Source organism: Paramormyrops kingsleyae, chromosome 7 (genome assembly GCF_048594095.1).
Source record: "Paramormyrops kingsleyae isolate MSU_618 chromosome 7, PKINGS_0.4, whole genome shotgun sequence".
Lineage (NCBI taxonomy): Eukaryota > Metazoa > Chordata > Actinopteri > Osteoglossiformes > Mormyridae > Paramormyrops > Paramormyrops kingsleyae.
In genome coordinates this window covers 27,744,411-27,768,644 of record NC_132803.1, presented here as the reverse complement: position 1 = coordinate 27,768,644, position 24,234 = coordinate 27,744,411, and the positions used below count along the sequence as shown (strand labels likewise).

General features: G+C 43.9%; 2 protein-coding genes across 5 annotated transcripts; both read left to right on the top strand.

The window, feature by feature from the left end:
• Positions 1-5,645: 5,645 nt before the first annotated feature.
• Positions 5,646-7,825, top strand: LOC111857337 (tubulin beta-4B chain-like). The gene is made up of 4 exons (XM_023838068.2): positions 5,646-5,829; positions 6,194-6,302; positions 6,407-6,517; positions 6,646-7,825. The coding sequence occupies exons 1-4, from the start codon at positions 5,773-5,775 to the stop codon at positions 7,704-7,706; spliced, it is 1,338 nt and encodes a 445-aa protein (XP_023693836.1). The 5' UTR covers positions 5,646-5,772; the 3' UTR covers positions 7,707-7,825.
• Positions 7,826-10,625: 2,800 nt separating this feature from the next.
• Positions 10,626-23,908, top strand: LOC111857308 (uncharacterized). Of its 4 annotated transcripts, XM_072714690.1 has the most exons (15): positions 10,644-10,745; positions 12,433-13,015; positions 13,889-13,915; positions 14,459-14,671; positions 15,698-15,775; positions 16,094-16,243; positions 17,011-17,313; positions 17,972-18,049; positions 18,846-19,001; positions 19,567-19,869; positions 20,720-20,797; positions 21,632-21,787; positions 22,351-22,653; positions 23,307-23,384; positions 23,618-23,908. In XM_072714690.1, exons 3-15 carry the CDS (start codon positions 13,897-13,899, stop codon positions 23,788-23,790), a joined length of 2,088 nt encoding a protein of 695 aa, XP_072570791.1. In that variant the 5' UTR covers positions 10,644-10,745; positions 12,433-13,015; positions 13,889-13,896; the 3' UTR covers positions 23,791-23,908. The 4 variants fall into 4 exon arrangements, with proteins under 4 accessions (XP_072570789.1, XP_072570792.1, XP_072570791.1 ...); XM_072714688.1 differs by lacking the exon at positions 12,433-13,015 and having other exon boundaries at positions 10,626-10,745; XM_072714689.1 differs by lacking the exons at positions 10,644-10,745; positions 12,433-13,015 and adding an exon at positions 13,059-13,707.
• The last annotated feature ends 326 nt before the right edge of the window (positions 23,909-24,234 follow it).

Sequence of the window (24,234 nt, the reverse complement as noted above, 5' to 3'; positions counted from 1 at the left end):
TGCTGACTGACATGGGGGGGGAGAGAAGGAGGAGTGCAACAGAACTGATAGTAATCTACGACTACTGTCATGTTAAGCTATGTAAAGCCTAGTACAGGGTTTCCGCGGGTCTTAAAAAAGTCTTAAAAAGTCTTAAATCACTTTTCCGTGAATTAAGGCCTTGAAAAGGTCTTAAATCAGACCAGCAAGTCTTAAATTCATATGATCATGGCATTAATTTTTGTGAGGGATTGTTTCCTCGTGTGTTTTGATTTTAAAGAGAAGCGAAAGCGTAATTTCTGTGCTACATGGCTTAGATCGCTCAATATTCATTGAACGGTAGATGGCGTTATGTGCTGCTTCATCTGTCAGTAACCCGAAGAAGAACTTGACAAGCATGCGCAGATGAACCCTTTCTTCTAAAGCGCGCTATTTAGACATGTAGTGCGATTGGAAGGCCGAAGAATACGTATATTCTTATGATTCTTATGATTATAATATGATATCATAATTCTTATGATTATAATATATTCGTATGAATTTCCCTACGATATTTTTTTTTTCCTTAAATTTTCTTTATTTGGTCTTAAAAAGGTCTTTAAAAAGTCTTAAATTTACTCTTAGAAAACCTGCAGAAACCCTGGCCTAGTAAGAGCAAAATTCAACCTTAAGCAGTATACTGTATAACACACACAAAAATCAATACTAACCAACTAATCAATACTAATCAATGCAAGCCTGTTTTCTGGAGGGAAGGTGATCATAGCATTAGGGTTAGGGTGACAGGTGTAGCGTGATTTTAAGGTCCGGTCTGCTGCGGAGCCTTGCTTTGGTGTTTGTCGAAGCAGAAAATCCAGCCTCACATAAGTGTGTGGATAGGAACATTATCTTCACTGACCGTGGATCTTTTTTCAGCAGCCCAGGTGAAAAAGTTAAAGTTGTTTGTTTCTTCATTTTCGCATTCATTTTTTCTCTCACTAGCGAGTTAGCTTTTCATCTAAAAACGACCGCGGACCTTGCAGGTTATGACACAAGTAAAATGTTTCCATTGTATATTTAATTTTAAAATTTTTAATAAGAGGAATTTGGTTTGTTGAACATTTAACTTCTACATTAATATAAGTTTCCTTGTGATTATGTAATGTAGTTTGATATTTCCAGGAAAATAAAAAACAAACACAATGCAGTTGGCCTACATTTACCTTTCCCCTTGCTTTCTAAGGGTTTCCACAGCTCAGTTGGGCTCTGTCCATGGCCAGGTACCGGTCCACGGCCTGAGGGCTGGGAACCCCCAGTGTAAACGGCAGCTGTAACATGGCACACCGGCTTCCGACAATCATTTGCGAACCATGTAGCTTCCCTGACCTCATTATCTACATTTAAGCAGCTCTGCGAAGCCCACTTACTGCTCAAGGTTACAGCTGTAGTGCCCTGTGTGGGAGTCGCAGCCTGCAAGATTCTGATTACCAGCTCACTTTTTACACCCTGGAAATTGCAATCATAACATCGTTTTGAGGAAGAGAGGTTTTAAATTTGCCAGGGGGTTCTGGGGCAGAGGACTCTGGGAAACTGCAACTGATGACCCCCTCCTACCCGCCACCTTGCGCCCAACAGCTCATTAATTAAAAATTCAACCCACAACTGATATACTTAGCAGTTATGGAGAGCTAAAATGAGAGAGAATGGATAAGACAGAGCAGTCAGCTGATATGATTAATTCAATAGATGAAGATTGATTTAATTTACACAGAATTCCCATAGCAATAAAATGCTCATGTTCCCTAAATGGATCATGCTTGTGACAGCTGATGCGATCTGAGAGGGAAACCAGAAATGTAAGTCATCTTTCTTACTGTCTCATATTCTCTCACCACGATCCTCTGTTTCCCCCATAACAAACATTAAGCATCTCTCACCACTTCCATCCCTACTGGTGACAACTGTGCCCCATAGCCACGTATTCAAGCACCTAGCATGCCGATATGAGTGTAATCATGAGTTTTGCAATCTGCAGGTGGGGAGAGAGCATCCCCTACAGGTATGGGGATGTTACTGCATGGGTAATGAACAATAATGGTAACTATGTCTGCTGCATACCAGCAACCAGCTTCTTTCCACCAAGGCAAAATAACACACATCGGCTGTATCTCAATTCAGGGGCTGCAACCTTCAAAGCATGTGATCTATGAGGATGTGGCCTTTGTAGGCTGCGTTGTTTGAAGACCAAACAGAAAGCATTGCAAATGGGATGGCCTGGCCCATGGATAATTTCCTATTTGCATCACCAGCTGTTCTTGTCCTTTCCCTAGACTGGCAAAGCGCAGCTTCCATTGCCTACCTGGGACACACTCTTTACCTCAATGAGTCTTGGGACAATTTAGGCTGTGAAGGATCCATCAGGTGCATCCTTTGCGGAGTGAGAATAGAAGGACGCATTTCTAGACTGCATTTGAAGGAGTCTTCGAAATGGGACAGCCTTGTCGCACCGCTGTGATGCATTCCGTCTTTGAATGCAGCCTTAAATGGATGAAGCCCCTGAATTCAAACCCTGTCTGTGTAAAATAACGAAGAAGTGATGTGAAATGGGCCAAGCTTTTGTCTGAGCAGCATCAGGGACAACTGTGATTTTTTTCAATGGGAAAAATAACGATGCAGCTATTCACAAGCGATCAATTTCAGAGAGGAAAGCAGCACTTAAGTCACATGAATAGAGGTCATTCTTCACAATATTGGTCTTCATAAAATTCCCTCTCGATTGCACCCAAAATTCTTTCCTGACTTCATGCACCCAGAAGTAACAGACCACATTATCTGTACTGTTTCTTTTGCATGCGAACAGCAACACAGATGTCCGCCTCTGGAACACGTGCATTCAGATCCTCAATGTGGATAAATCAGCTAGTGAAAGAAACACAAACAATGGGGAAAGAATACAGTACTGAGTAGCTGTACGTTGTGCTGTGTTTGATCATCTAAGGGGTTGAGTTCAATTGAGTTATGATGAACCTCAGAATGGAGTCATTAGACAACAGTTCCGCCCCCCATCCCTCCGTGTCCTGAAGCCTCGCAGCAGGCTGCTGTGCTGTGGAGGGATGACTAATGGATTCCTCTGAGAACCACGGAGCCCCGGGACTGAGAGACTAATGTTTTGTTTGGTATTAAAATGCGCAAGGCGCCTAAACTCCCACTGAATTCTGTAAAAACATTCGGAGAATGGTCTCATCAATCACGCCTCGCGGCACTGGGGCTGTCTGGTCCTGGGTAGAGTGGGATGGCTAGATTCCAGCCCAAACGTGCATATGCACAAACATGCACAGGCAGAACGTCATTCTGCACTGTGCTGTGAAATCTGGAACATTTTTGAAGGTGTTTCAGAATGTAGGTGCACCTCAGACAAAGATCAACACACTGTTGTTTCATGGATTACTTAAAACGTAGTCAACAAATTGTAGCCATTATCATGCTTGAATTTTATGCTTTCTTAAAGGAATATTAGCAGTCCAATCTAAGCCTTGAATATGTTTTCCTACATGTTAAAATAGGAGTATGTCAACTGAGCATTTTTGTATCATAAAGCAGCTGCCTAGGGAATGTAGAGAAGAGCCAATGGCATGTCAATACCCAGACTCCCACTATTCTGCTAATTTAAAGAAATGTGTACACACCTGTTGTATAGGATGGTGAGTTTAAGCAAGGGCCAAAAGGCAGACTATTGGTGGAGAATCAGGGTCAGGCAGGGTTGATTGATTTAAATGGATTGAGTGATGGGTCTGTTTCTGGTACTGTTTCACTGCACCCCCCCGCCCCCCCCCCCCCCACACACACACACACACACACACACACACACACTGCTACAAACAGCCACCCATGTCAAATACAGCATTGTAGCATGTGAAGTGTTGTGTACTATATGGGACGTTACCAAAGATGCCAAAACAGAGTTTGGAGTCTGGGGCTGCACAGCTGAAAAGAGGCTGAGGAGCTGCCCTTAGTGAGGTTCCAGCCTTTCAGGGCCAAACTGTATTGGGGTGAATTTGTCCAATAAGAAAAACTGATCACATTGACAGTCCTTCCTTAAAGTGCCAGAATGATGTCAGAGCACAGTGACAGTTGGCTGTTTGGTCAATAAGATTGTAGGAAAATGTAGTAGCACCAATATCTATTATTGTATGATTATATAGTCATGTTAGCCTAACAAAAGTGTACTATAATTTCGAAGATCCTATCTACTTTCAAGCGGCTTGAACCAGGCAAGTCTCAACAGGACATTACCAGTATTTCTAGGCAACTACGCAACGCCAGGAAGCAATTGTGTGAAGTGCGATGAAAAGAAGTCATCGGTCGGTCTTTGTCAGTAACGAGGCTGCACTGTCTGACACGCCCCCATTCGCCATTTTGAGTGTATCGCCGACCTAAACACATTTGGTTAACAAACTTAATATTTCATATTCGGTGTTTTTTTTCCTCCACAAAAATGTAATGTTTTATTTAAACACTAATAATCAATTTTCATTACCAAAACACACTAGTAATTTAGGTGTTTAAGAAAGGAAAAGGAACACCACAAAAAATGTAATTACATGGACATATATTTTATTTTAAATATGACCAATAAAGTTAAGTGGCAAGCAGAATACAGGCTCAGTATACAATGAGTTTATACAGGTCCTTCCAGACATCATGTGAAACGTTAGAAACAATACTTGCAAATGTTTCTAAACTTAAACAATAGTTGGCCATTGGTTTGTCAGGGCACAGCACACAGTGACAGCCTTATCCAGCATTGTGGCTTATAATCCATGCACGCGAATATACACATACATGCACTGATAAACGTGTCATTACAGTTTTGCTGTTTACTTTTGTCTTTAAAAAGCATTCACTCGACTCTGTAACGCTAGTTTAACACGAACAGATTAACCAATTTCTGCTACTCTCCGTAATGAGGCTAGCTTGCTAGCGTAGGTTAACCAATGTGAAAATACCAACTTTAGAAGACAAAAAAAATGCACATTCAGTAATACTACTTAAACAAAAAACATCTTACTTGCCTTTATGAAAATGCCGAGAGCAAACACGCATTAAGGGATATATCTTGTTGACAGAGATCTCCTTCCGTCTCACCGCTGCGACCCAGGCCACCCGAGGCCTCTTCGTTACCTCCTCTGCCTGCTGTCCATATCCTCTTTTCCAAGAGGGAAACCGAAAAAATCTCATGTTGTGGTCCACCTTTCTGCCATTTCTACCATGTGATTTAGTATGACAGCCTTTCACACAGTACGAGTGTCCCATCTTACCAAAGATAATGCTGCACGGAAATGCTGGCACTTGAGTTGTATACACCCACAATGGCGATTCGACCCACAATACACTGCGGCTATAGCGAGTGTGACGCCAACTGTCAAAGACCGATAGATGTTTGCATGTAGCACAGTAATTTAGCGTGCGTATAAGGTTTCAGGAATACCGGTGAACGTTTCATGTCTCTGCCAATGTTGTCTACTGGCGCTGCCGAGGCAACACCAACAGCATCAATTCTTTCAACTCCAGTGTGGAGTGTCCAAAACAGGCAGTGTGCGTAGCCAGTGATATTTGAAGCTGTGTGATTGACAGAATAATGAACCAGTTATATTTTGCCGTCGTCACCGGCAATCTCACGAGATCGGTATATGAGTCCCGGCTTTTAGTCCGTTATAGAAGTACATTCGCTTCACTGTGAACGGGCTTGTGGCTGAGCCGGTGGTCTGTGTAACGCGAGTTTAAAGTGAAGCTTAATTCCGTTTTCTATTGAAAATGAGGGAGATTGTCCATCTGCAGGCTGGTCAGTGTGGAAACCAAATTGGAGCCAAGGTTTGTTGATAAAGCCCGCGAAAACAGTTGAATAATATGAGTTTTATCTCCCTTAATCGGGTTTCAACCTGATTACAAAAAGTCAAAAGACTGAAGTTAATTGTTTATTGGCCGTGCAGCAGTTTCCTTCATTGCTGGCGTGTCTGCTCGCGTAAGTAGGATGCTTGTGAAGCACTAGTTCGGGCGCTTATTAAAGCGCTTTAATCTCGCCGGGCAGTTGGGTGACCGCTGTGTACTGGGCTGTTCAGCCGCTTGTTGCTGGCTGTCATGGCGACCGGAGCGCGGCTTTGCCCTTTAGCCGGGATGAGCCCGGGTCGCTCCGTTGCCGTGTCGGACTGATGAAGTGGCTATTATTTGTCCGCAGTTTTGGGAGGTGATCAGCGATGAGCACGGCATAGACCCCACCGGCACTTACCACGGCGACAGCGATCTCCAGCTAGAGAGGATCAATGTGTATTACAACGAGGCCACCGGTGAGTGGCCGCCGCGCCGCTGCTCTTTACTGGGGCAAGTGGAGGGGGATTTCTGGCATTACTTTGCCTGTCTGTATTGCCCATCGCCTGCCCTTATGTTTCAGGGGGAAAGTATGTCCCCCGTGCCGTCCTTGTGGATCTGGAGCCGGGCACAATGGATTCTGTTCGGTCTGGACCCTTTGGGCAGGTATTCAGACCTGACAACTTCGTCTTCGGTGAGTAGAACATGGTCATGGAGTTACAAGTATTTCTTGTCTTTCCTACAAGTATCTTAAGTCTTTCAACGTGCATGTATTTGAGAAGCTTAACACCGTTAAGTTATCCTGTACCTGCTGCTTAACAGGTCAGAGTGGTGCCGGCAACAACTGGGCCAAGGGTCACTACACTGAGGGAGCAGAACTGGTGGATTCAGTTCTGGATGTGGTGAGGAAGGAGGCAGAGAGCTGCGATTGTCTCCAGGGCTTCCAGCTCACCCACTCCCTGGGTGGGGGCACAGGCTCCGGCATGGGAACGCTGCTGATCAGCAAGATCCGTGAGGAGTACCCCGACCGCATCATGAACACCTTCAGCGTGGTGCCCTCCCCCAAAGTGTCGGACACTGTCGTCGAGCCCTACAATGCCACTCTGTCCGTGCACCAGCTAGTGGAGAACACTGACGAGACCTACTGCATCGACAACGAGGCGCTCTACGACATCTGCTTCCGCACACTGAAGCTGACCACGCCCACCTATGGGGATCTCAACCACCTGGTGTCGGCCACCATGAGTGGCGTCACCACCTGCCTGCGTTTCCCTGGCCAGCTGAACGCTGACTTGCGGAAGCTTGCTGTCAATATGGTCCCATTCCCCCGTTTGCATTTCTTCATGCCTGGGTTTGCGCCCCTCACCAGCAGGGGGAGCCAGCAGTACCGTGCCCTCACCGTACCTGAGCTCACCCAGCAGATGTTCGATACCAAGAACATGATGGCGGCCTGTGACCCACGTCACGGTCGGTACCTGACTGTGGCCGCGGTCTTCCGTGGACGCATGTCCATGAAGGAGGTGGATGAGCAGATGCTGAATGTGCAGAACAAGAACAGCAGCTACTTTGTGGAGTGGATCCCCAATAACGTGAAGACGGCTGTCTGCGACATCCCACCTCGTGGCCTAAAGATGGCTGCCACCTTCATCGGCAACAGCACGGCCATCCAGGAGCTCTTCAAGCGCATCTCCGAGCAGTTCACCGCCATGTTCAGGCGCAAAGCCTTCTTGCACTGGTACACCGGCGAGGGAATGGATGAGATGGAGTTCACTGAGGCGGAGAGCAACATGAATGACCTGGTATCTGAGTATCAGCAGTATCAGGATGCCACTGCTGAGGAGGATGTGGAGTTTGAGGAGGAGGGTGAGGAGGAGCTGGCATGAAGGAATCTGGCTTCTGAGTGTTGGTTGGGTTTTTCTCTTTCAATTTTTTTTTTCTTTATATGCTGTCAACCTTAAATCTTTCAAAAAGTTAAATAAAATAGATGTGAATTAATTCGTAATTGGTTACTGTGTAGTGATTCGTTTCCTTTGATTAAGATCAGCCATGAGTAAAACTGGCAGCTGGGCTTGAGTCTCTTTCATACTGCTCATAGTTCTTCCTTTCAACATAAAAGCATTTGCTTGTAATGGATGAGGTTGTGCAGGAATCTGGTATATGGTCCTAGATTCTCTTCATGACAGAAGGTTCATGTCACTGGTTAAATTCTTGCACACACTTTCTTTTTAAGGACAAGTGCCCTGAATTCCCTTGCCTCCTTATCCTCTTGGCTGATTAGGCTATGGGTAATGCTTTTTTTTTCCTGGAAAAAATGTTTTTAACCTTGTTTTGGGCAGCTGCTACATTTTCCTCATCCAGTGATGAGTAGTTTGTGGAAGCTGAAATTTTAAGTGTTTGCTACCGTACAGTCATGGTGAAGTCAGTTCAATCCAGTATCAATGATTATCAATGAGTATCCTTCAGTCTTGCATCTGGCTGAATGGGATATATGTCAACTAGTAGTAGAAAGTGTAAAATTGCTGAAATACTATGCCGCAGTTTCCCAACCGCACATTATTAATACCCGATTTAAGTAGTTGCACTGATTCTTGTTCTGTAATTAAAATGCTTGGTAAGTTGTTTTTGGTTGCAAAGCTACTGGTAAAATACTTTAGTGTGTTTTGTTTTAAATGGAAACAATCGGTCTCAGTCATTAACTGATGACTAGCAAGAAGAAAATTGCACAATGACAGTTTAGCTGTTTGTAAGCTAATATTTAATTTAGTGAATGATAGAGATTTTAACATGTTTTTTGAGGAAGCTATAAGAGAAATTGATCGCAAGAAAGACCACCTGTGTTCTGTTCTTAAATGTCTCCCCTTAGATCATCCTGCAGTGTCGGGGGGGGGGGGGGGCAGCGGTCTGTCCTGCCGGGGGATGGGCTGGGGGGGCTAGGGCCCCTCCGGTGTGTGGGGGGCCGTCCGCTGGGTTGGTGGTCCCGGTTGATGGGGCCCTTTGGCCCTGGACCCGCCTTCCTCGGTGTGGGGGTGCTGTATAATTGTGATAAATCTATGTGTTTCACCATGCCTAAAGCGACTGCAAATAAGCCCCGAAATAAGGACATTAATCATGAAATCCATTCTGCTGTGAAATAGCAATTTCCTTCCTGTTTTCTTTAACACAAAAAGTCACACATTGATGATGAAAGCATGCTTGGGCCAGGATCATTAAGTGCAATGTGAGTGCAGACCAGCAAGGGAATGGGGAGAGGGGCAATCATGTTCAGGTAGAGTACAGGGCAACTGGGCCAAATGTGAGTACACCCTCAGAGTATCAGAAAATCAACACAAATGACACCTGAACAGAGATGCTAATTGCTGCTCCTGAAACAGAAACTCCTCAGTTCTTCCACTAATTTACTATAGATCACCAGGCACAATGCAAAAGCAGCTAATAACAGACACATACACATCAGGTGAAGATTCCAAACAGTTTCCCAGTGATGAATTATGGGGGTGGCAGCATCATGCTTTGGGGACATTTTTCAGTGGCAGGGACTTAGACACTATTAAGGGTTCAGGGAAAGATGAACAGAACAAAGTACAGAGACATCCTTAATGAACACCTGCTCTGGACCTCAGACTGGGCTAAAGGTTTACCTTCCAACAGGGAAATGACAGGAAGCACAAAGCAGAGATAATGCAGGAGTGGCTTTGGGACCACTCTGAATGTCCTTGAGTGACTCAGTTAGAGCCCAAACTGAAACATCTCCAGAGAGACCTGAAAATTGCCACTGACAGTCTCCATCCAAACTGACAGAGCATGAGAGGATCTGCAGAGAAGAGTGGCAGAAAATGCTCAAATCCAGGTCTGTGAAGTCAAACCCAAGAACACCCAAATTTGGTTTGCATCTTTAAAGGTTCAGTTCACTCCTTCACCATCTAATCCTTTTAATGGAAGTGTGTCTATATCTTATATATATGTGGTGCTCTGTTTGGTTGATTTGTTTAATTTTTTTGTGAACATCTGGAACCTGAACCTGAATCCTCTGCCAGCAAGCAAGGCAGAGGACATTTACTTTTATTTATTGGACACGTCTGTCCAAAGCGATACACATGAGAGGCAAATAGTATGTTACAAAGACATGGCTGTCAGCGAGTTGACTAGGCTGAGCTCCAATTGGAGTTTTGCTCCAATGAATGCTCAGGTACCAGTGTAAGAAGTATTGGGGCAGGAGCTACACAACATGAAATGATGCTTCATTTGCACAAGTACATTGGAATTTGTCCCTTCGCCGACCCCCTCTTGCTCTCCATGAGACACAGACACATATGCAGGTGAGAGCAAGCTTGGGGATCACAGCACTGGGGCAGCCAGTGTACAGCAGCCCTGGAACTGGGGGTTGAGGGCTTTGCTCACGGTCCCACAGACATGTGACTTAATACCTAATTCCAAATATCTTTTAAGACAGGGGACACCCCTGGATGGGATTCCAAGGCGTAAACTCACACACACGTAGTCACACACTGACCAATATTGAGACACTAGCTTGCATAAAATACATGTTCTTAGACATATTAGTGGAATACAGAGCACTCGACACACACACATATAGATTGGATCTGGGATTGAAACCCATAGCCCTGGAGTTGCATGACTCACTGAGCCCCCGTGCTGCCAGGTAAGGGTTAGGGTTAGCAATGATATTATTCATTAAATCTTGACACGACGCTGCATGCGCTATACTTGCGCAATGCCTCCCTGCAGGCAGTAGTTCTGTTTTTTCTTGTTTCTCATGCTTCTGGGTTCTATATCTGGGGCTGCAGACAGGAACTCGCCACAGAGTTTACTTCCTGTGTGACAGCTTTATTGACATTCATGAAAAACTGGTCCTGTGGCGCATTTCTCACACCGGAGTGACAACATGGCCTTTCACATTTCAGGTGAGTGGTAGAGAGAGTCGTCGCCCTGCATGCCTCAGACCACGATCGTTTGAAATCATATTTCTCAGGTCTGATCAAAGCGGTATAGAAGGAAACAGCATGAACCTCAGAAGAAGAAAAAAACCCAAATGGCATGAATGGTTTCAGCTCATCTTACTGTGTTACTCTTTGCACTTCCAGTAGATGCTAAACCAGATTATGCTATTCTTGTAGATGTATTTGTCCAATGACAAAGTTATATTTAAGTTTTTTAAGTATGCATCCATTTATCTATCTATCTATGGCCCTTGTCATAGTATTTTCAGCTGTTGAGGCAAATGCCATTATTGCTAAAGGTTCCTTTAAAGTCAGGTGGAGTCCACGTTTTAAAGGGGGGCAGCATTTCCAGCCACTGCTAATGTACTATGAGCCGTGTTGCAGCTGCTTTCGCTGTACTGTTTGCTACAGTTCTGCCACAGCTATTCAGCAAGACATCTTTCATAATGTTTTGCAAACCTTACAAAAGCCATCAACTTGGCATCGAAATTACCAACCCGATTCACATTGAGGATGATGAGGGATAGATGTGTAAGTAAAACTAGCTAACGGATTGTCGTAGTAACTTTGCAGTCATTTAGTGTTCTTGAAGGATAATACGTTGTTTCTCGATTACTTTGGCACATTTCATGAAACATTCTCAAAACTATAAGAGCATTTCTCAAAACAGTTCATGCATTTAGCACAACACTATGGTTTAGCTGCAAAAGCCTATAACTCACCCAAAACAATTAACTGATGTCTGAATAGCAAATAATTCCACCAATGAATTAGTCAGTGACACCAAAATGAAAAGTACAATCAGCATTGTTTTAACTATGAGAGTCAAAATGCTTAGATATATTGTCAGCATGTCAGTGTAAGTCTGCTCCTGAGCTCCACAATGCTGAATAATAGTCAGTTCCCACATTCTCATTGTCATTGACTGATCATTTTTCTTTAGCAAACTGATACTTCTTCATGTCAAAGACACTGGTTTCAATATTGCAAGGCTCTACATTACAGTAAGTAAAGTTCACTGGCCAGAGAAAGCACTCGCTTGTGCATGTAACGTTTTAAGATCTCAAGACACAGTACAATAGCAAATTAGTCACACAGCAAAATACAAAAATAGTAAACCAGCAATACAAGAACAACAAAATGAAAACAAACACATGTACTGTGTGAACCAAAAGCACAACAATGCTGTATCACTGCAGTTTATAGAATGTATTTTTAAATCTTTTTGAAAGTTTCGTTGACTAGTGTGCATGTGGTGACCAAGCCCATGACCACACACATATATAGTTTAGGGTGTAAAATTATTAAACTACATAATCTATTTTAACAATCAAGACGGATGCAACTGAAAACTTTGACAAATGATGACATTAGTACAAATCCATTTGCTTATATGAACTGAAACATTTGGAAATTTTTGTGAAGCAATGAGAAATGATGTGCTGTGTGCATAAATGTCATTATGGAGTGGGGATTACACTTGTTGTTTTGCAATTTCTAATTGTCATTTAAGAAATGCTCAAAAGCAATCGAGAAAAGCTGTAATCACCATGAGCCAGGCTAAGCCAAAGTCAGTCTGCGTGGGCAGGATGCAATCACAGAAGCCAGTGATCATTGAGGAGTGTCCGTTTACTGTGTTCTTGTTTGGCAGGTGGCTGTGTGTCAAAGTTTGCAGCCACTTAACAGCAGCCCCAGGGCTCAACCTGGGCTGCCAAATCAATCATGCCAGGTCTCAGCCCCCTGACACCCAAGACCAACAGTCCCAACACTGCTGGAAACAGGAAAGCTGGGGGACTTGGGCTGCTAACTGGATGGACAGCCTCCAGGATGAGGTAACGCAGAAGGTAGACTCAAGCACAGAAGACTGCAGAACCCAGACCAGGAACCTGGGAACCTAAAAGGGGCAAAACCACAAAACCCGACGACACACTAAAAACCCACAAAGAAGGACACCAGCAGCACAGCACATCAGCTGTGGGATGCTGGCCACTTGGAATCATGGATCCCCAACACAGAAACTGGTTAACCAGAAGCCCCATGGCAAAATGTCAGTCAACAAGCACCATGAAGCCCAAGCCACTGGCCCCACCAAGCCAGTACCTGCTGACTACTGACAGGCACAGAGGAAACAGGACTACACATGTAGGAAAGCCAGAAGACAGGACACCAGCAAGCCCCATAAGACAAACCTCTGAACAGGAAGCAACTGAGCCCTATGCTGCAATGATGATAAGGTTGGGCTATAATTGAACCCAGCCCAGAGCATCCTCACTTCACTGATTAGCAAACCGGGGACAGGTGTGACACAATCGCTTACTTACATTAGTTACCAGTCACATTCTGTGTTGGCTGACTTTTCTTTCCATTAAGTTCTGTACAGACTCAGTAGTAACACAGTAGTTCACACCCTGTAGACTTTACACCATCACTTTTTTACTACTATGGTGTTGGTAGGTGATGCTCTAAGCTGCACACTAGGCCCATGTCATAAATAAAATCACCTGACTGGGCCTTTCTGCTCCATACCGCTACAGCTCCTTGTTCATATCACCATTGTCAGCATATTCCTGACTGTCTGATGAGTGACACATATGTTTGCCGCTGTCACAATGGTTCATGGAGAAAAAATATTGAAAACAAAAATATCCAGATTCTTTGGAATTTCAGAAGCTGAACTGGTTTTGAGGAGGGGACGCCCACTGGGCCATTCTCTGAGCACATGCACAGGGGTGTGTCAGTCTGCACATGTGTGTGAGAGAGAGATAGGGAGAAAGGTGGGATGGGGCTGAAGCGAGTCACAAACAGCCCCCCAGGGAGGGGCTTCCTGGGCCTCGATAAATAACTTTGTGGCAGCGAGACAAAGAGGAACGGCAACAGATCAGGGGTGCATAGCGCTGGACGGGCAGCCATTCGGACAGGCGGGCAGGTGTGTATCACACGGAGCAGTTAGACAGCGTTTCAGGAAGATGACAGCAGTGCAGGATCTGCTGCTTCCCTGTCAGCCACTGCTTAAGCTTGAGTTTTTAAAAATAATGCCTCAAACTGGCAGGCAGAAGATTTCCAGAAGTGAAAGTTCAGTAAAAGTATGTATTTTGTTTGTTTTCTAGTTACAAAGATGAGGAAGAATATGGCAGGTGAGTTCTTTCCCTTCCCCCTTACATTTCTTACTCGCTCTCTTCTGCTCTTCTGTGTTCATCTCTTAGCATCTGAATTCTCAGCTTTCTGTTTTCATCCGCTGCCAAAATGCAGATGCATCAGTCACCTGCTCACTTGATGTCTAATCATCCCATTCAGGAAGATCTCAGACTGCAAAAGGTGTCTTAGAAGATCTATAAAAGACTTCAAGAGAAGTTCAGAAGATCTATAAAAGTCTGAAAAGATTTAAAAAGAATTATAAAATACAAATCTGAAAGATATTTCAAAATCATCCCAGAAAATATGATTCCATAAATGATCTTTCCTTCATAAAAAAAGCACTTCTGTTTTGTTCAGAATTAATTTAACTGGCACATATGAAAGGTGAGGTCCAGCAAGCATTGTCCTTCACTGTTTGCAAGTTAAAAATATGTGCTGAGGTTTGAAACATCCATCTGGGTGAGAGCGATGAAGTGGTGCTTGAGTGTGGCAGCACTGGGACTCAGTGCCCCGCCCCCTGGTCACACTCCCCTTCTCCTCAGACACTGACTTTGAGCGGGAGTTTCTGGAGGCCCACAACGCGTACCGGCAGGATCACGGGGCACCACCACTGACGCTGAGCAGGGAGCTGAGTGTCTCCGCGCAGAGCTGGGCCGATCACCTGCTCGCCATCCGGATGCTGAAGCACAGCCCCCAGTCAGACAAGGGAGAGAACATCTTCTGTATGCAGAGCTCCAGGCCCATGAAGATCTCAGGTGACACTTCCACTTTTTGGGGGAGGGGACGGGCAAGGAAAGGGCACATGATGATGCTGAGCTAAACACCACTATTTGGCAAAAAAACTATTTTTTTTATAATTATAACTGTACAATAATACAATACTGATTAATACTAATAATGATCATTAGCAAAAATGAGTGTCTTGTAGTATCTTGACAGTATCTTGAATACACATTCTTAGCAACGCAAATCAGGTAGTGAAGAAGTAATGGAGCCATTTAATCCAGTGATTAATGGGTTAAAGTAGAAACCAGTAAACTCGCAGGCCACCAGTTTAACAGGCGCTTGATTCTTTTTTTAGTTTTCTTATCCTCCAACATGCTATGAAGGACACCTCCAGTAGGGGGCAGCAGTTAGCAGCATACTTAGGTCTATCCGGGACAAGAAACTGTTTCAAACCCAAGAGGGGAATCAGCCTGCGATACACTGAGATTCAGATCCACATTTCCAAGATTCTGAACCCCTCAGATAATTATTCAAATGTTTATGTCCACAAATATCATTTTCTTTAGTGCAACTGGTACATCAAACATAATATACATAGTATGTGCATACATGTTGAATATGTTTTTTTTTACTCAAATACCATCAATCCATCCAATCAACTATCCATCAGTTTTCTGAAACCACTTGTCCTATTCAGGGTCACGGGGGGTCTGGGGCCTACAGGTGCAAGGCAGGGAACAACCCAGGATGGGGTGCCAACCCATCACAGGGCACACTCATACCCTTCACACACACACACACACACACACACACACACACACACACACAGACAGACACACACACACACACACACAATCACACCATTCACTACTTAAATGGCCTAGTTGGCTATTAGCAAAACAATTTACGTTCCACCCCTGAGAAACATGAAAAAATCAACCAAAGAGAAATTGTATCAGCTCAGTCAAAGGGGTCCATGCAATAAGGCAGGAACTTCCTGGACGGTTCCTGGCGATTATTTATCAGCGATTTAACTTTAATATTTGCATCTGCAGGGAAGCAGCCAGTGGAAAATTGGTACAATGAGATCAAAGACTACAACTTCAGCAGGCCTGGATTTACCCCCAACACAGGTACCGCTCAGCCTGAATGTCCCAGTCTGAACAGGACGGGTCTGGGGGAGCTGGGGGAGCTCTCACCAAATGACATAATTAACATAATTACTTCATTAACTCAGTCAGTTATTGATTCAGTCAAAAAATACATGGGTGTATTGGAAGGTTGCTCCAAAGCCTGGGGTGACTTTCAGAGAGGTTTTGAAATGTTTTAGCTGACACACTTTGACAGAAATAAAATCATAATTTTACAGTAACATGAAGATCATTCAAACATCACTTTCTCTGACTTTGACTTTTGCCCAGTACTGTAACTGCCCCTGTTACCCCCTGTAGGTCATTTCACCCAGGTGGTGTGGAAGGATACTAAGGAGCTGGGGGTGGGCATTGCAACCGACGGGACGACCATCTTCGTGGTTGGCCAGTATGTGCCTCCAGGGAACATGAACGTCCAAAGCTATTTTGAGAGGAATGTCTTACCACCAGGTAGCTCTACAAAGCGGGGGGGGGGGGGGTCCTGGCTTATATTTACACAGAGAAATAACCAGAGGTGGATAGTTCAGGTCCAGAAAGTAAAAATCCAGGCCAAGATTTTATTTCAACCAACCAGTTGAGTACTCTATGACTATGACTCTTTATTTAGAATTCAGTTATGATTGTTGATGCACCACAGCACACAACAATGAAATGTGTCCTCTGCATTTAACCCATATGTGACATCGTAGGTGGCGGCTAATTCAGCGCCGAGGGAGCAGTGCTTGGGGGTGGTCCGCTGCTCAGGGTACCTCAGTGGTGCCTTGCAGGTCAGGGATTCAAACCTACGATCTATCAATTACAAGTGCGCTTCCCTAACCATTAAGACACTACTGCTTACATACTGCCCCACATTGAGATAAGAGATTTAAACCACATATACTCAGCTTGCTGGTTGAACCAAAGTCTTGGTCTGGATTTTTACTTTCTGGACCTGAACTATCCACCCCTAGAAATAACTGCAGTATTTATTATTTAAATTAAGGCGCTGATTGGTTTATGTAACTGTAGCCATGCTGGTAATTCATAAAGGAATGTGCATTATGACTGCGAACATGAATTGGAGGAGATTAGGACGCAACCAAGTGTCCGGCCAAGAGTCAGAGTGCCTGCCTGCATATGCAGTTATGGGGTGTTTTATAATAAATCTGTCACGGGGTCCCCACCTGCCCCCCACCATAAGTCCTTACTAAATGAAGGAATGTGTCCTTGGGTTTCAGGGGGAAAACTGAGCGGAAGTGACAGAAAACCCCCCACCTTTACCACCAAGGACACCACCAGCCAAATCCGCACGGGTGGACTGTCTGCAAACACCAGCAACTTCCAGAAGGAGTCGCTGGAGGCCCACAATGCTCGGCGACAGCAACACGGAGCACCGCCACTCAGCCTGGACCTGGACCTGTGCCGAGAGACACAGAAGTGGGCCGAACACCTGGTACAGCAAAACGCTTTGCAGCATAGCGACACTGACCTGGGCGAGAATATCTATTATAAGTGGACATCTGATAAAGCTCCAGTATCAGGTGAGATGGGCTTGGGGGGCAGGACTGTGCTCTTGGGGGTGGGGCTGTTCTGATGCAGTGGGTGTGGTTATGGCGGTTGGGAAGTTTGGGGGGGATGAGGACGTGGCTTTGGGTAGGATTGTTAGGCTAATGTGTCACATTGACATTCATAAGAGATTTAATTAAAGCCTGATTGGGTTACATGGAATAAAGTCCACTGAATAAAGAAATCTAGTCAGTGCTCCCTTTATGGAATCCTTAACTGAAAAAGAACTAAAACAAAAATCAACTTCTGCATACTGACAGCAGGATAAACTGCAGTGTTCTTGGTCTCTGCCCGATTAAAAAAGAAGCTAATGAACCCAGAATGAATGGTGACCCTAAATTGTTATTATACAGTATAGCATTTGTTAGCCTTGGCTGTAGCACAATCTGCAAAATCTGAATTTCAGTAAAAGAAAACAGATGCTGCATATTTCATTCATTTATTGCCATCGGTTTGCCTGATAGTCACAGATTTCCATTACGTTTTAATAGGGAATAAATTAGTATTACTTAATTTCTTATTATTTACTTTATTATTGAGGGAAATTGTGACATGTTATTGCACAGCACTGGGAATGTACAGAAGCTGATGGTTTAGGTGCATTTTAATGGCACCATTTTGGCATTTTGACAGGAAAAGACGCAGTGGAGTCCTGGTACAGCGAGATCAAGGACTATGATTTCAGCAAGCCTGGATATCAGAAGAACACAGGTGAAGGACACACACGCATACACACACACACACACACAGTCTTCGGTCTCTCACTAATAGCACTGATCCATCTTATTATGATTTGGTAGCAGAAACCAAATCCTTGGCTGTTTGGGGTCCCCAGGTAATAAAGTTCAGTGCCATGGGGGGTGGGCAGGTTTAAGTACCACCATGGCGACCCCCCCTCCCACCTTTATCCAGACTTTACATACACACATGTACCCCTAATAACTCACATATCTATTTCAACATGGTAAACAATACTTTCAGCACAAATGGCCTAATTACTAATCTGTACCCATCGCAGTACAGTAATAGATGTGGGGTTTGTGTTCATATGCAGTCATCTTTTGCAATAGCTTAAACTACATTGTGTATGAATAGCCATGGTTATTTAAAAGTCACATTTAAGCAAAATAAAGAAAACTATATAATACACATTTTACCATATGAGCAAACAGAAAAATATGTTATTGTCATGATTTGTTACTGGGAATTTGTGCTTGGGCGAATGTGAGACCACTTTGAAAATCTGGGAATTTTTTCATTTGATCCGAGTTTTGCCATGGGCTAAGGCATACTAGCATTTCACACTGGATCACTGGAATAAAACAGTCCTATTTACTGATGAAATCAATGCTGAGATTTATGAGTTTATGCAAATGTATCCTGCAGTCATATGATTCCACAACTGCTGCCCAAATCAGGAATGGGAACAACAGACAGAGAAGGAGCAGGTCCTCTGTGACTCTGTGTGCAGATTCAGGAGGTGATGCTGGCGCTCTCTGTCTCACAGGTCACTTCACTCAGGTGGTCTGGAAGGACTCTCAGGAAATGGGCATTGGCATGGCGACGGACGGCAAGGGGAAGGTGTTCGTTGTGGCCCAGTACCGGCCAGCGGGGAACATCACCAACGCTGGCTACTATGAGCGAAATGTCCTCCCACCACAGAGTAAGGGGATAAGTGTGCAGCAAGCGTGCACTGAACCAGACAAGGGGGTCATCAGTGACAGCCGTAAATGGCTCTTGTTTTACTCTCCTATCTGCACATCTACATTGGTCCATTAATGCATTTTATCCAGCAGTTATTTGACACAACTTTATATAGATGTTCCTCAAAATAGGATGGGATTACGTTCTGATTAACCCATCATAAGTGGAAAAATATTGCAAGTTGAATATAATACTGCATGATAAATAAACAAGTAAATAAATAACTCCTGTCACTGAATGAGTGAATAAACAATTACTGTAACTTACTAAATTCCAGTCACTGAAAAGTAGATAAACGAATAAAAGTATATTAGGTTAAACACAGAAACAAACACCACACGATAAGTTGTTAAACATTGTATGACCATGATATGATGTGGATGTGATTTGGAAATGTGGACAAATGCGGGAAAACGTGCAGTCATGCAGTTATGGGATGTTTTATAACAAACCTGTCACGGGGTCCCCACCTGCCCCCCACCACAAGTCCTTACTAAATGAAGGAATGTGTCCTTGGGTTTTAGGGGGAAAAGTGAGTGAAAGTGACAGAAAACCCCCCACCTTTACCACCAAGGACACCACCAGCCAAATCCGCAAGGCTGGACTGTCTGCAAACACCAGCAACTTCCAGAAGGAGGCGCTGGAGGCCCACAATGCTCGGCGGCAGCAACACGGAGCACCCCCACTCAGCCTGGACCTGGACCTGTGCCGGGAGACACAGAAGTGGGCCGAACACCTGGTACAGCAAAACGCTTTGCAGCATAGCAACACTGACTTGGGCGAGAACATCTATTATAAGTGGTCATCCAATAAAGCTCCAGCATCAGGTGAGATGGGCTTGGGGGCGGGACTGTGCTCTTGGGGGTGGGGCTGTTCTGATGCAGTGGGTGTGGTTATGGGGGTTGGGAAGTTTGTCAAGAGGGTCTAGCTGCAGACGCCTGTAGAGTGGAGCTCCACCGGAAATACGTGATCTTTAAGGACGTAAAGTGGAGCTCCGGTTAGGGTTAAGGTTAAGGTTAGGGTTTATTCGCTGTGACACAGAGTTGAGGCCACGTATTTCCGGTGGAGCTCCACTCTACAGGCGTTTGCAGCTGGACCCTTCTCAAGTTTGTGGGGGATGAGGACGTGGCTTTGGGTAGGATTGTTAGGCTAATGTGTCACATTGACTTTCATAAGAGATTTAAAGCCTGATTGGGTAACATGTAATAAAGTCCACTGAATAAAGAAATCTAGTCAGTGCTCCCTTTATGGAATCCTTAACTGAAAAAAAACTAAAACAAAAATCAACTTCTGCATACTGACAGCAGGATAAACTGCAGTGTTCTTGGTCTCTGCGAGATTAAACAAGAAGCTAATGAACCCAGAATGAATGGTGACCCTAATTTGTTATCACTTTATATAGCATCTGTTAGCCTTGGCTGTAGCATAATCAGCAAAATATGAATTTCAGTAAAAGAAAACAGATGCTGCATATTTCATTCATTTATTGCTATCGGTTTGCCTGTAAGTCACGGATTTCCATTATGTTTTAATAAGAAATGAACTAGAAATACTTAATTTCTTATTATTTAATTTATTATTGAGGGAAATGGTGAGATGCAATTTCAGAGAGCTGGGAATGTACAGAAGCTGATGGTTTAGGTATATTTTAATGGTACCATTTTGGCATTTTGACAGGAAAAGACGCAGTGGAGTCCTGGTACAGTGAGATCAAGGACTATGATTTCAGCAAGTCTGGACATCAGAAGAACACAGGTGAAGGACAGATACACACACACACGGACACACACACACACACGCACACACACACACACGCACACACACACACAGTCTTCAGTCTCTCACTGGTAGCACTGATCCATCTTATTATGATTTGGTAGCAGAAACCAAATCCTTGCCTGTTTGGGGTCCCCAGGTAATAAAGTTCAGTGCCATGGGGGGTGGGCAGGTTTAAGTACCACCATGGCGACCCCCCCTCCCACCTTTATCCAGACTTTACATACACACATGTACCCCTAATAACTCACATATCTATTTCAACATGGTAAACAATACTTTCAGCACAAATGGCCTAATTACTAATCTGTACCCATCGCAGTACAGTAATAGATGTGGGGTTTGTGTTCATATGCAGTCATCTTTTGCAATAGCTTAAGCTACATTGCGTACGAATAGCCATGGTTATTTACAAGTCACATTTAAGCAAAATAAAGAAAACTATATAATACACATTTTACCATATGAGCAAACAGAAAAAAAATTTTATTGCCATGATTTGTTACTGGGAATTTGTGCTTGAGCGAATGTGAGACCACTTTGAATATCTGGGAATTTTTTCATTTGATCCGAGTTTTGCCATGGGCTAAGGCATACTAGCATTTCACACTGGATCACTGGAATAAAACAGTCCTATTTACTGATGAAATCAAGGCTGAGATTTATGAGTTTATGCAGATATATCATCATGCAGTTACATGATTCCTCAACTGCTGCCTAAATCAGGAATGGGAACAACAGACAGAGAAGGAGCAGGTCCTCTGTGACTCTGTGCAGATTCAGGAGGTGATGCTGGCGCTCTCTGTCTCACAGGTCACTTCACTCAGGTGGTCTGGAAGGACTCTCAGGAAATGGGCATTGGCATGGCGACGGACGGCAAGGGGAAGGTGTTTGTGGTGGCCCAGTACCGGCCAGCGGGAAATATCACCAACGCTGGCTACTATGAGCGAAATGTCCTCCCACCACAGAGTAAGGGGATAAGTGTGCAGCAAGCGTGCACTGAACCAAACAAGGGGGTCATCAGTGACAGCCGTAAATGGCTCTTGTTTTACTCTCTTATCTGCACATCTACATTGGTCCATTAATGCATTTTAACCAGCAGTTATTTAAGACACAACTTTATATACATGTTCTTCAAAATAGGATGGGGTTATGTTCTGATGAACCCATCATAAGTGGAAAATATTACAAGTTGAATATAATACTGCATGATAAATGAACAAATAAATAAATAACTCCTGTCACTGAATGAGTGAATAAAAAATTACTCTGACTTACTAAATACCAGTCATTGAAAAGTAGATAAATGATTAAAAGTATATTTATTTACACACAGAGAAAAACACGAGACAAGTTGTTAAACATTGTATGACCATGATGTGATGTGGATGTGATTTGGAAATGTGGGCAAATGCAGCAGAACATGGAGTCATGCGGTTATGGGGTGTGTTATAACAAACCTGTCACGGGGTCCCCACCTGCCCCCCACCACAAGTCCTTACTAAATGAAGGAATGTGTCCTTGGGTTTTAGGGGGAAAAGTGAGTGAAAGTGACAGAAAGCCCCCCACCTTTACCACCAAGGACACCACCAGCCAAATCCGCACGGCTGGACTGTCTGCAAACACCAGCAACTTCCAGAAGGAGGCGCTGGAGGCCCACAATGCTCGGCGGCAGCAACACGGAGCACCCCCACTCAGCCTGGACCTGGACCTGTGCCGGGAGACGCAGAAGTGGGCCGAACACCTGGTACAGCAAAACGCTTTGCAGCATAGCGACACTGACCTGGGCGAGAACATCTATTATAAGTGGTCATCCAATAAAGCTGCAGTATCAGGTGAGATGGGCTTGGGGGCGGGACTGTGCTCTTGGGGGTGGGGCTGTTTTGATACAGTGGGTGTGGTTATGGGGGTTGGGAAGTTTGTGGGGGATGAGGACGTGGCTTTGGGTAGGATTGTTAGGCTAGTGTGTCACATTGACTTTCATAAGAGATTTAAAGCCTGATTGGGTAACATGGAATAAAGTCCACTGAATAAAGAAATCTAGTTAGTGGTCCCTTTATGGAATCCTTAACTGAAAAAGAACTAAAACAAAAATCAACTTCTGCATGCTGACAGCAGGATAAACTGCAGTGTTCTTGGTCTCTGCGAGATTAAACAAGAACCTAATGAACCCAGAATGAATGGTGACCCTAATTTATTATCACTTTATATAGCATCTGTTAGCCTTGGCTGTAGCACAATCTGCAAAATATGAATTTCAGTAAAAGAAAACAGATGCTGCATATTTCATTCATTTATTGCTATCGGTTTGCCTGTTAGTCACGGATTTCCATTATGTTTTAATAAGAAATGAATTAGAAATACTTAATTTCTTATTATTTAATTTATTATTGAGGGAAATGGTGAGATGCAATTTCAGAGAGCTGGGAATGTACAGAAGCTGATGGTTTAGGGGTATTTTAATGGCACCATTTTGGCATTTTGACAGGAAAAGACGCAGTGGAGTCCTGGTACAGCGAGATCAAGGACTATGATTTCAGCGAGCCTGGATATCAGAAGAAAACAGGTGAAGGACACACACGCATACACACACACACACACACACACACACATACAGACACTTATTGATGAAATCAAGGCTGAGATTTTTGAGTTTATGCAAATGTATCATCATGCAGTCACATGAATCCTCAACTGCTGCCCAAATCAGGAATGGGAACCACAGACAGAGAAGGAGCAGGTCCTCTGTGACTCTGTGTGCAGATTCAGGAGATGATGCTGGCGCTCTCTGTCTCACAGGTCACTTCACTCAGGTGGTCTGGAAGGACTCTCAGGAAATGGGCATTGGCTTGGCGACGGACGGCAAGGGGAAGGTTTTCGTTGTGGCCCGGTACCGGCCAGCGGGGAACATCACCAACCCTGGCTACTATGAGCGAAATGTCCTCCCATCACAGAGTAAGGGGACATACTAACATACTCAGCCCCTCTCTTAGTAAACCACTGCCTACAACCTGTCGTCTCTCGACTTGATAACTTCTGATATGTGTTATTACTTCCCAGGTGAAAAGAATGAACTCTTTCATGCTTGAATTATGAGTGATATTTATCTGCATGGAAAAAGAACATATTTTAATATTTTTCTAACTCTATGTGTAATATTTTAGAAGTCATTCAGATGCCCACTCTAGTGGACAGCAGGCATTTGCAACATTACAATACTAATGGCAACACTGTATTACTACAATAATAGATAAATTTACCAATGAAATAAACACAATGACAATCAAATATATAAATTGAAATTGTATTCAGTACACCACAATCAATACACTGAAAAGGAATGACAATTCAAATATAAACAGCGTACTGGTCATTTCATTGTTACTTTTAATGATACTATATTTATTAGTCAACAA

Bases quoted from the DNA above. Each gene is read 5' to 3' on its own strand.
- LOC111857337 (XM_023838068.2), top strand. From the start codon at position 5,773: ATGAGGGAGATTGTCCATCTGCAGGCTGGTCAGTGTGGAAACCAAATT. The intron at 5,830-6,193 runs GTTTGTTGATAA...ATTTGTCCGCAG, and splicing joins GAAACCAAATTGGAGCCAAG to TTTTGGGAGGTGATCAGCGA. The intron at 6,303-6,406 runs GTGAGTGGCCGC...CTTATGTTTCAG, and splicing joins GTATTACAACGAGGCCACCG to GGGGAAAGTATGTCCCCCGT.
- LOC111857308 (XM_072714688.1), top strand. The intron at 14,672-15,697 runs GTGACACTTCCA...TTGCATCTGCAG, and splicing joins CAGGCCCATGAAGATCTCAG to GGAAGCAGCCAGTGGAAAAT. The intron at 23,385-23,617 runs GTGAAGGACACA...TCTGTCTCACAG, and splicing joins TGGATATCAGAAGAAAACAG to GTCACTTCACTCAGGTGGTC.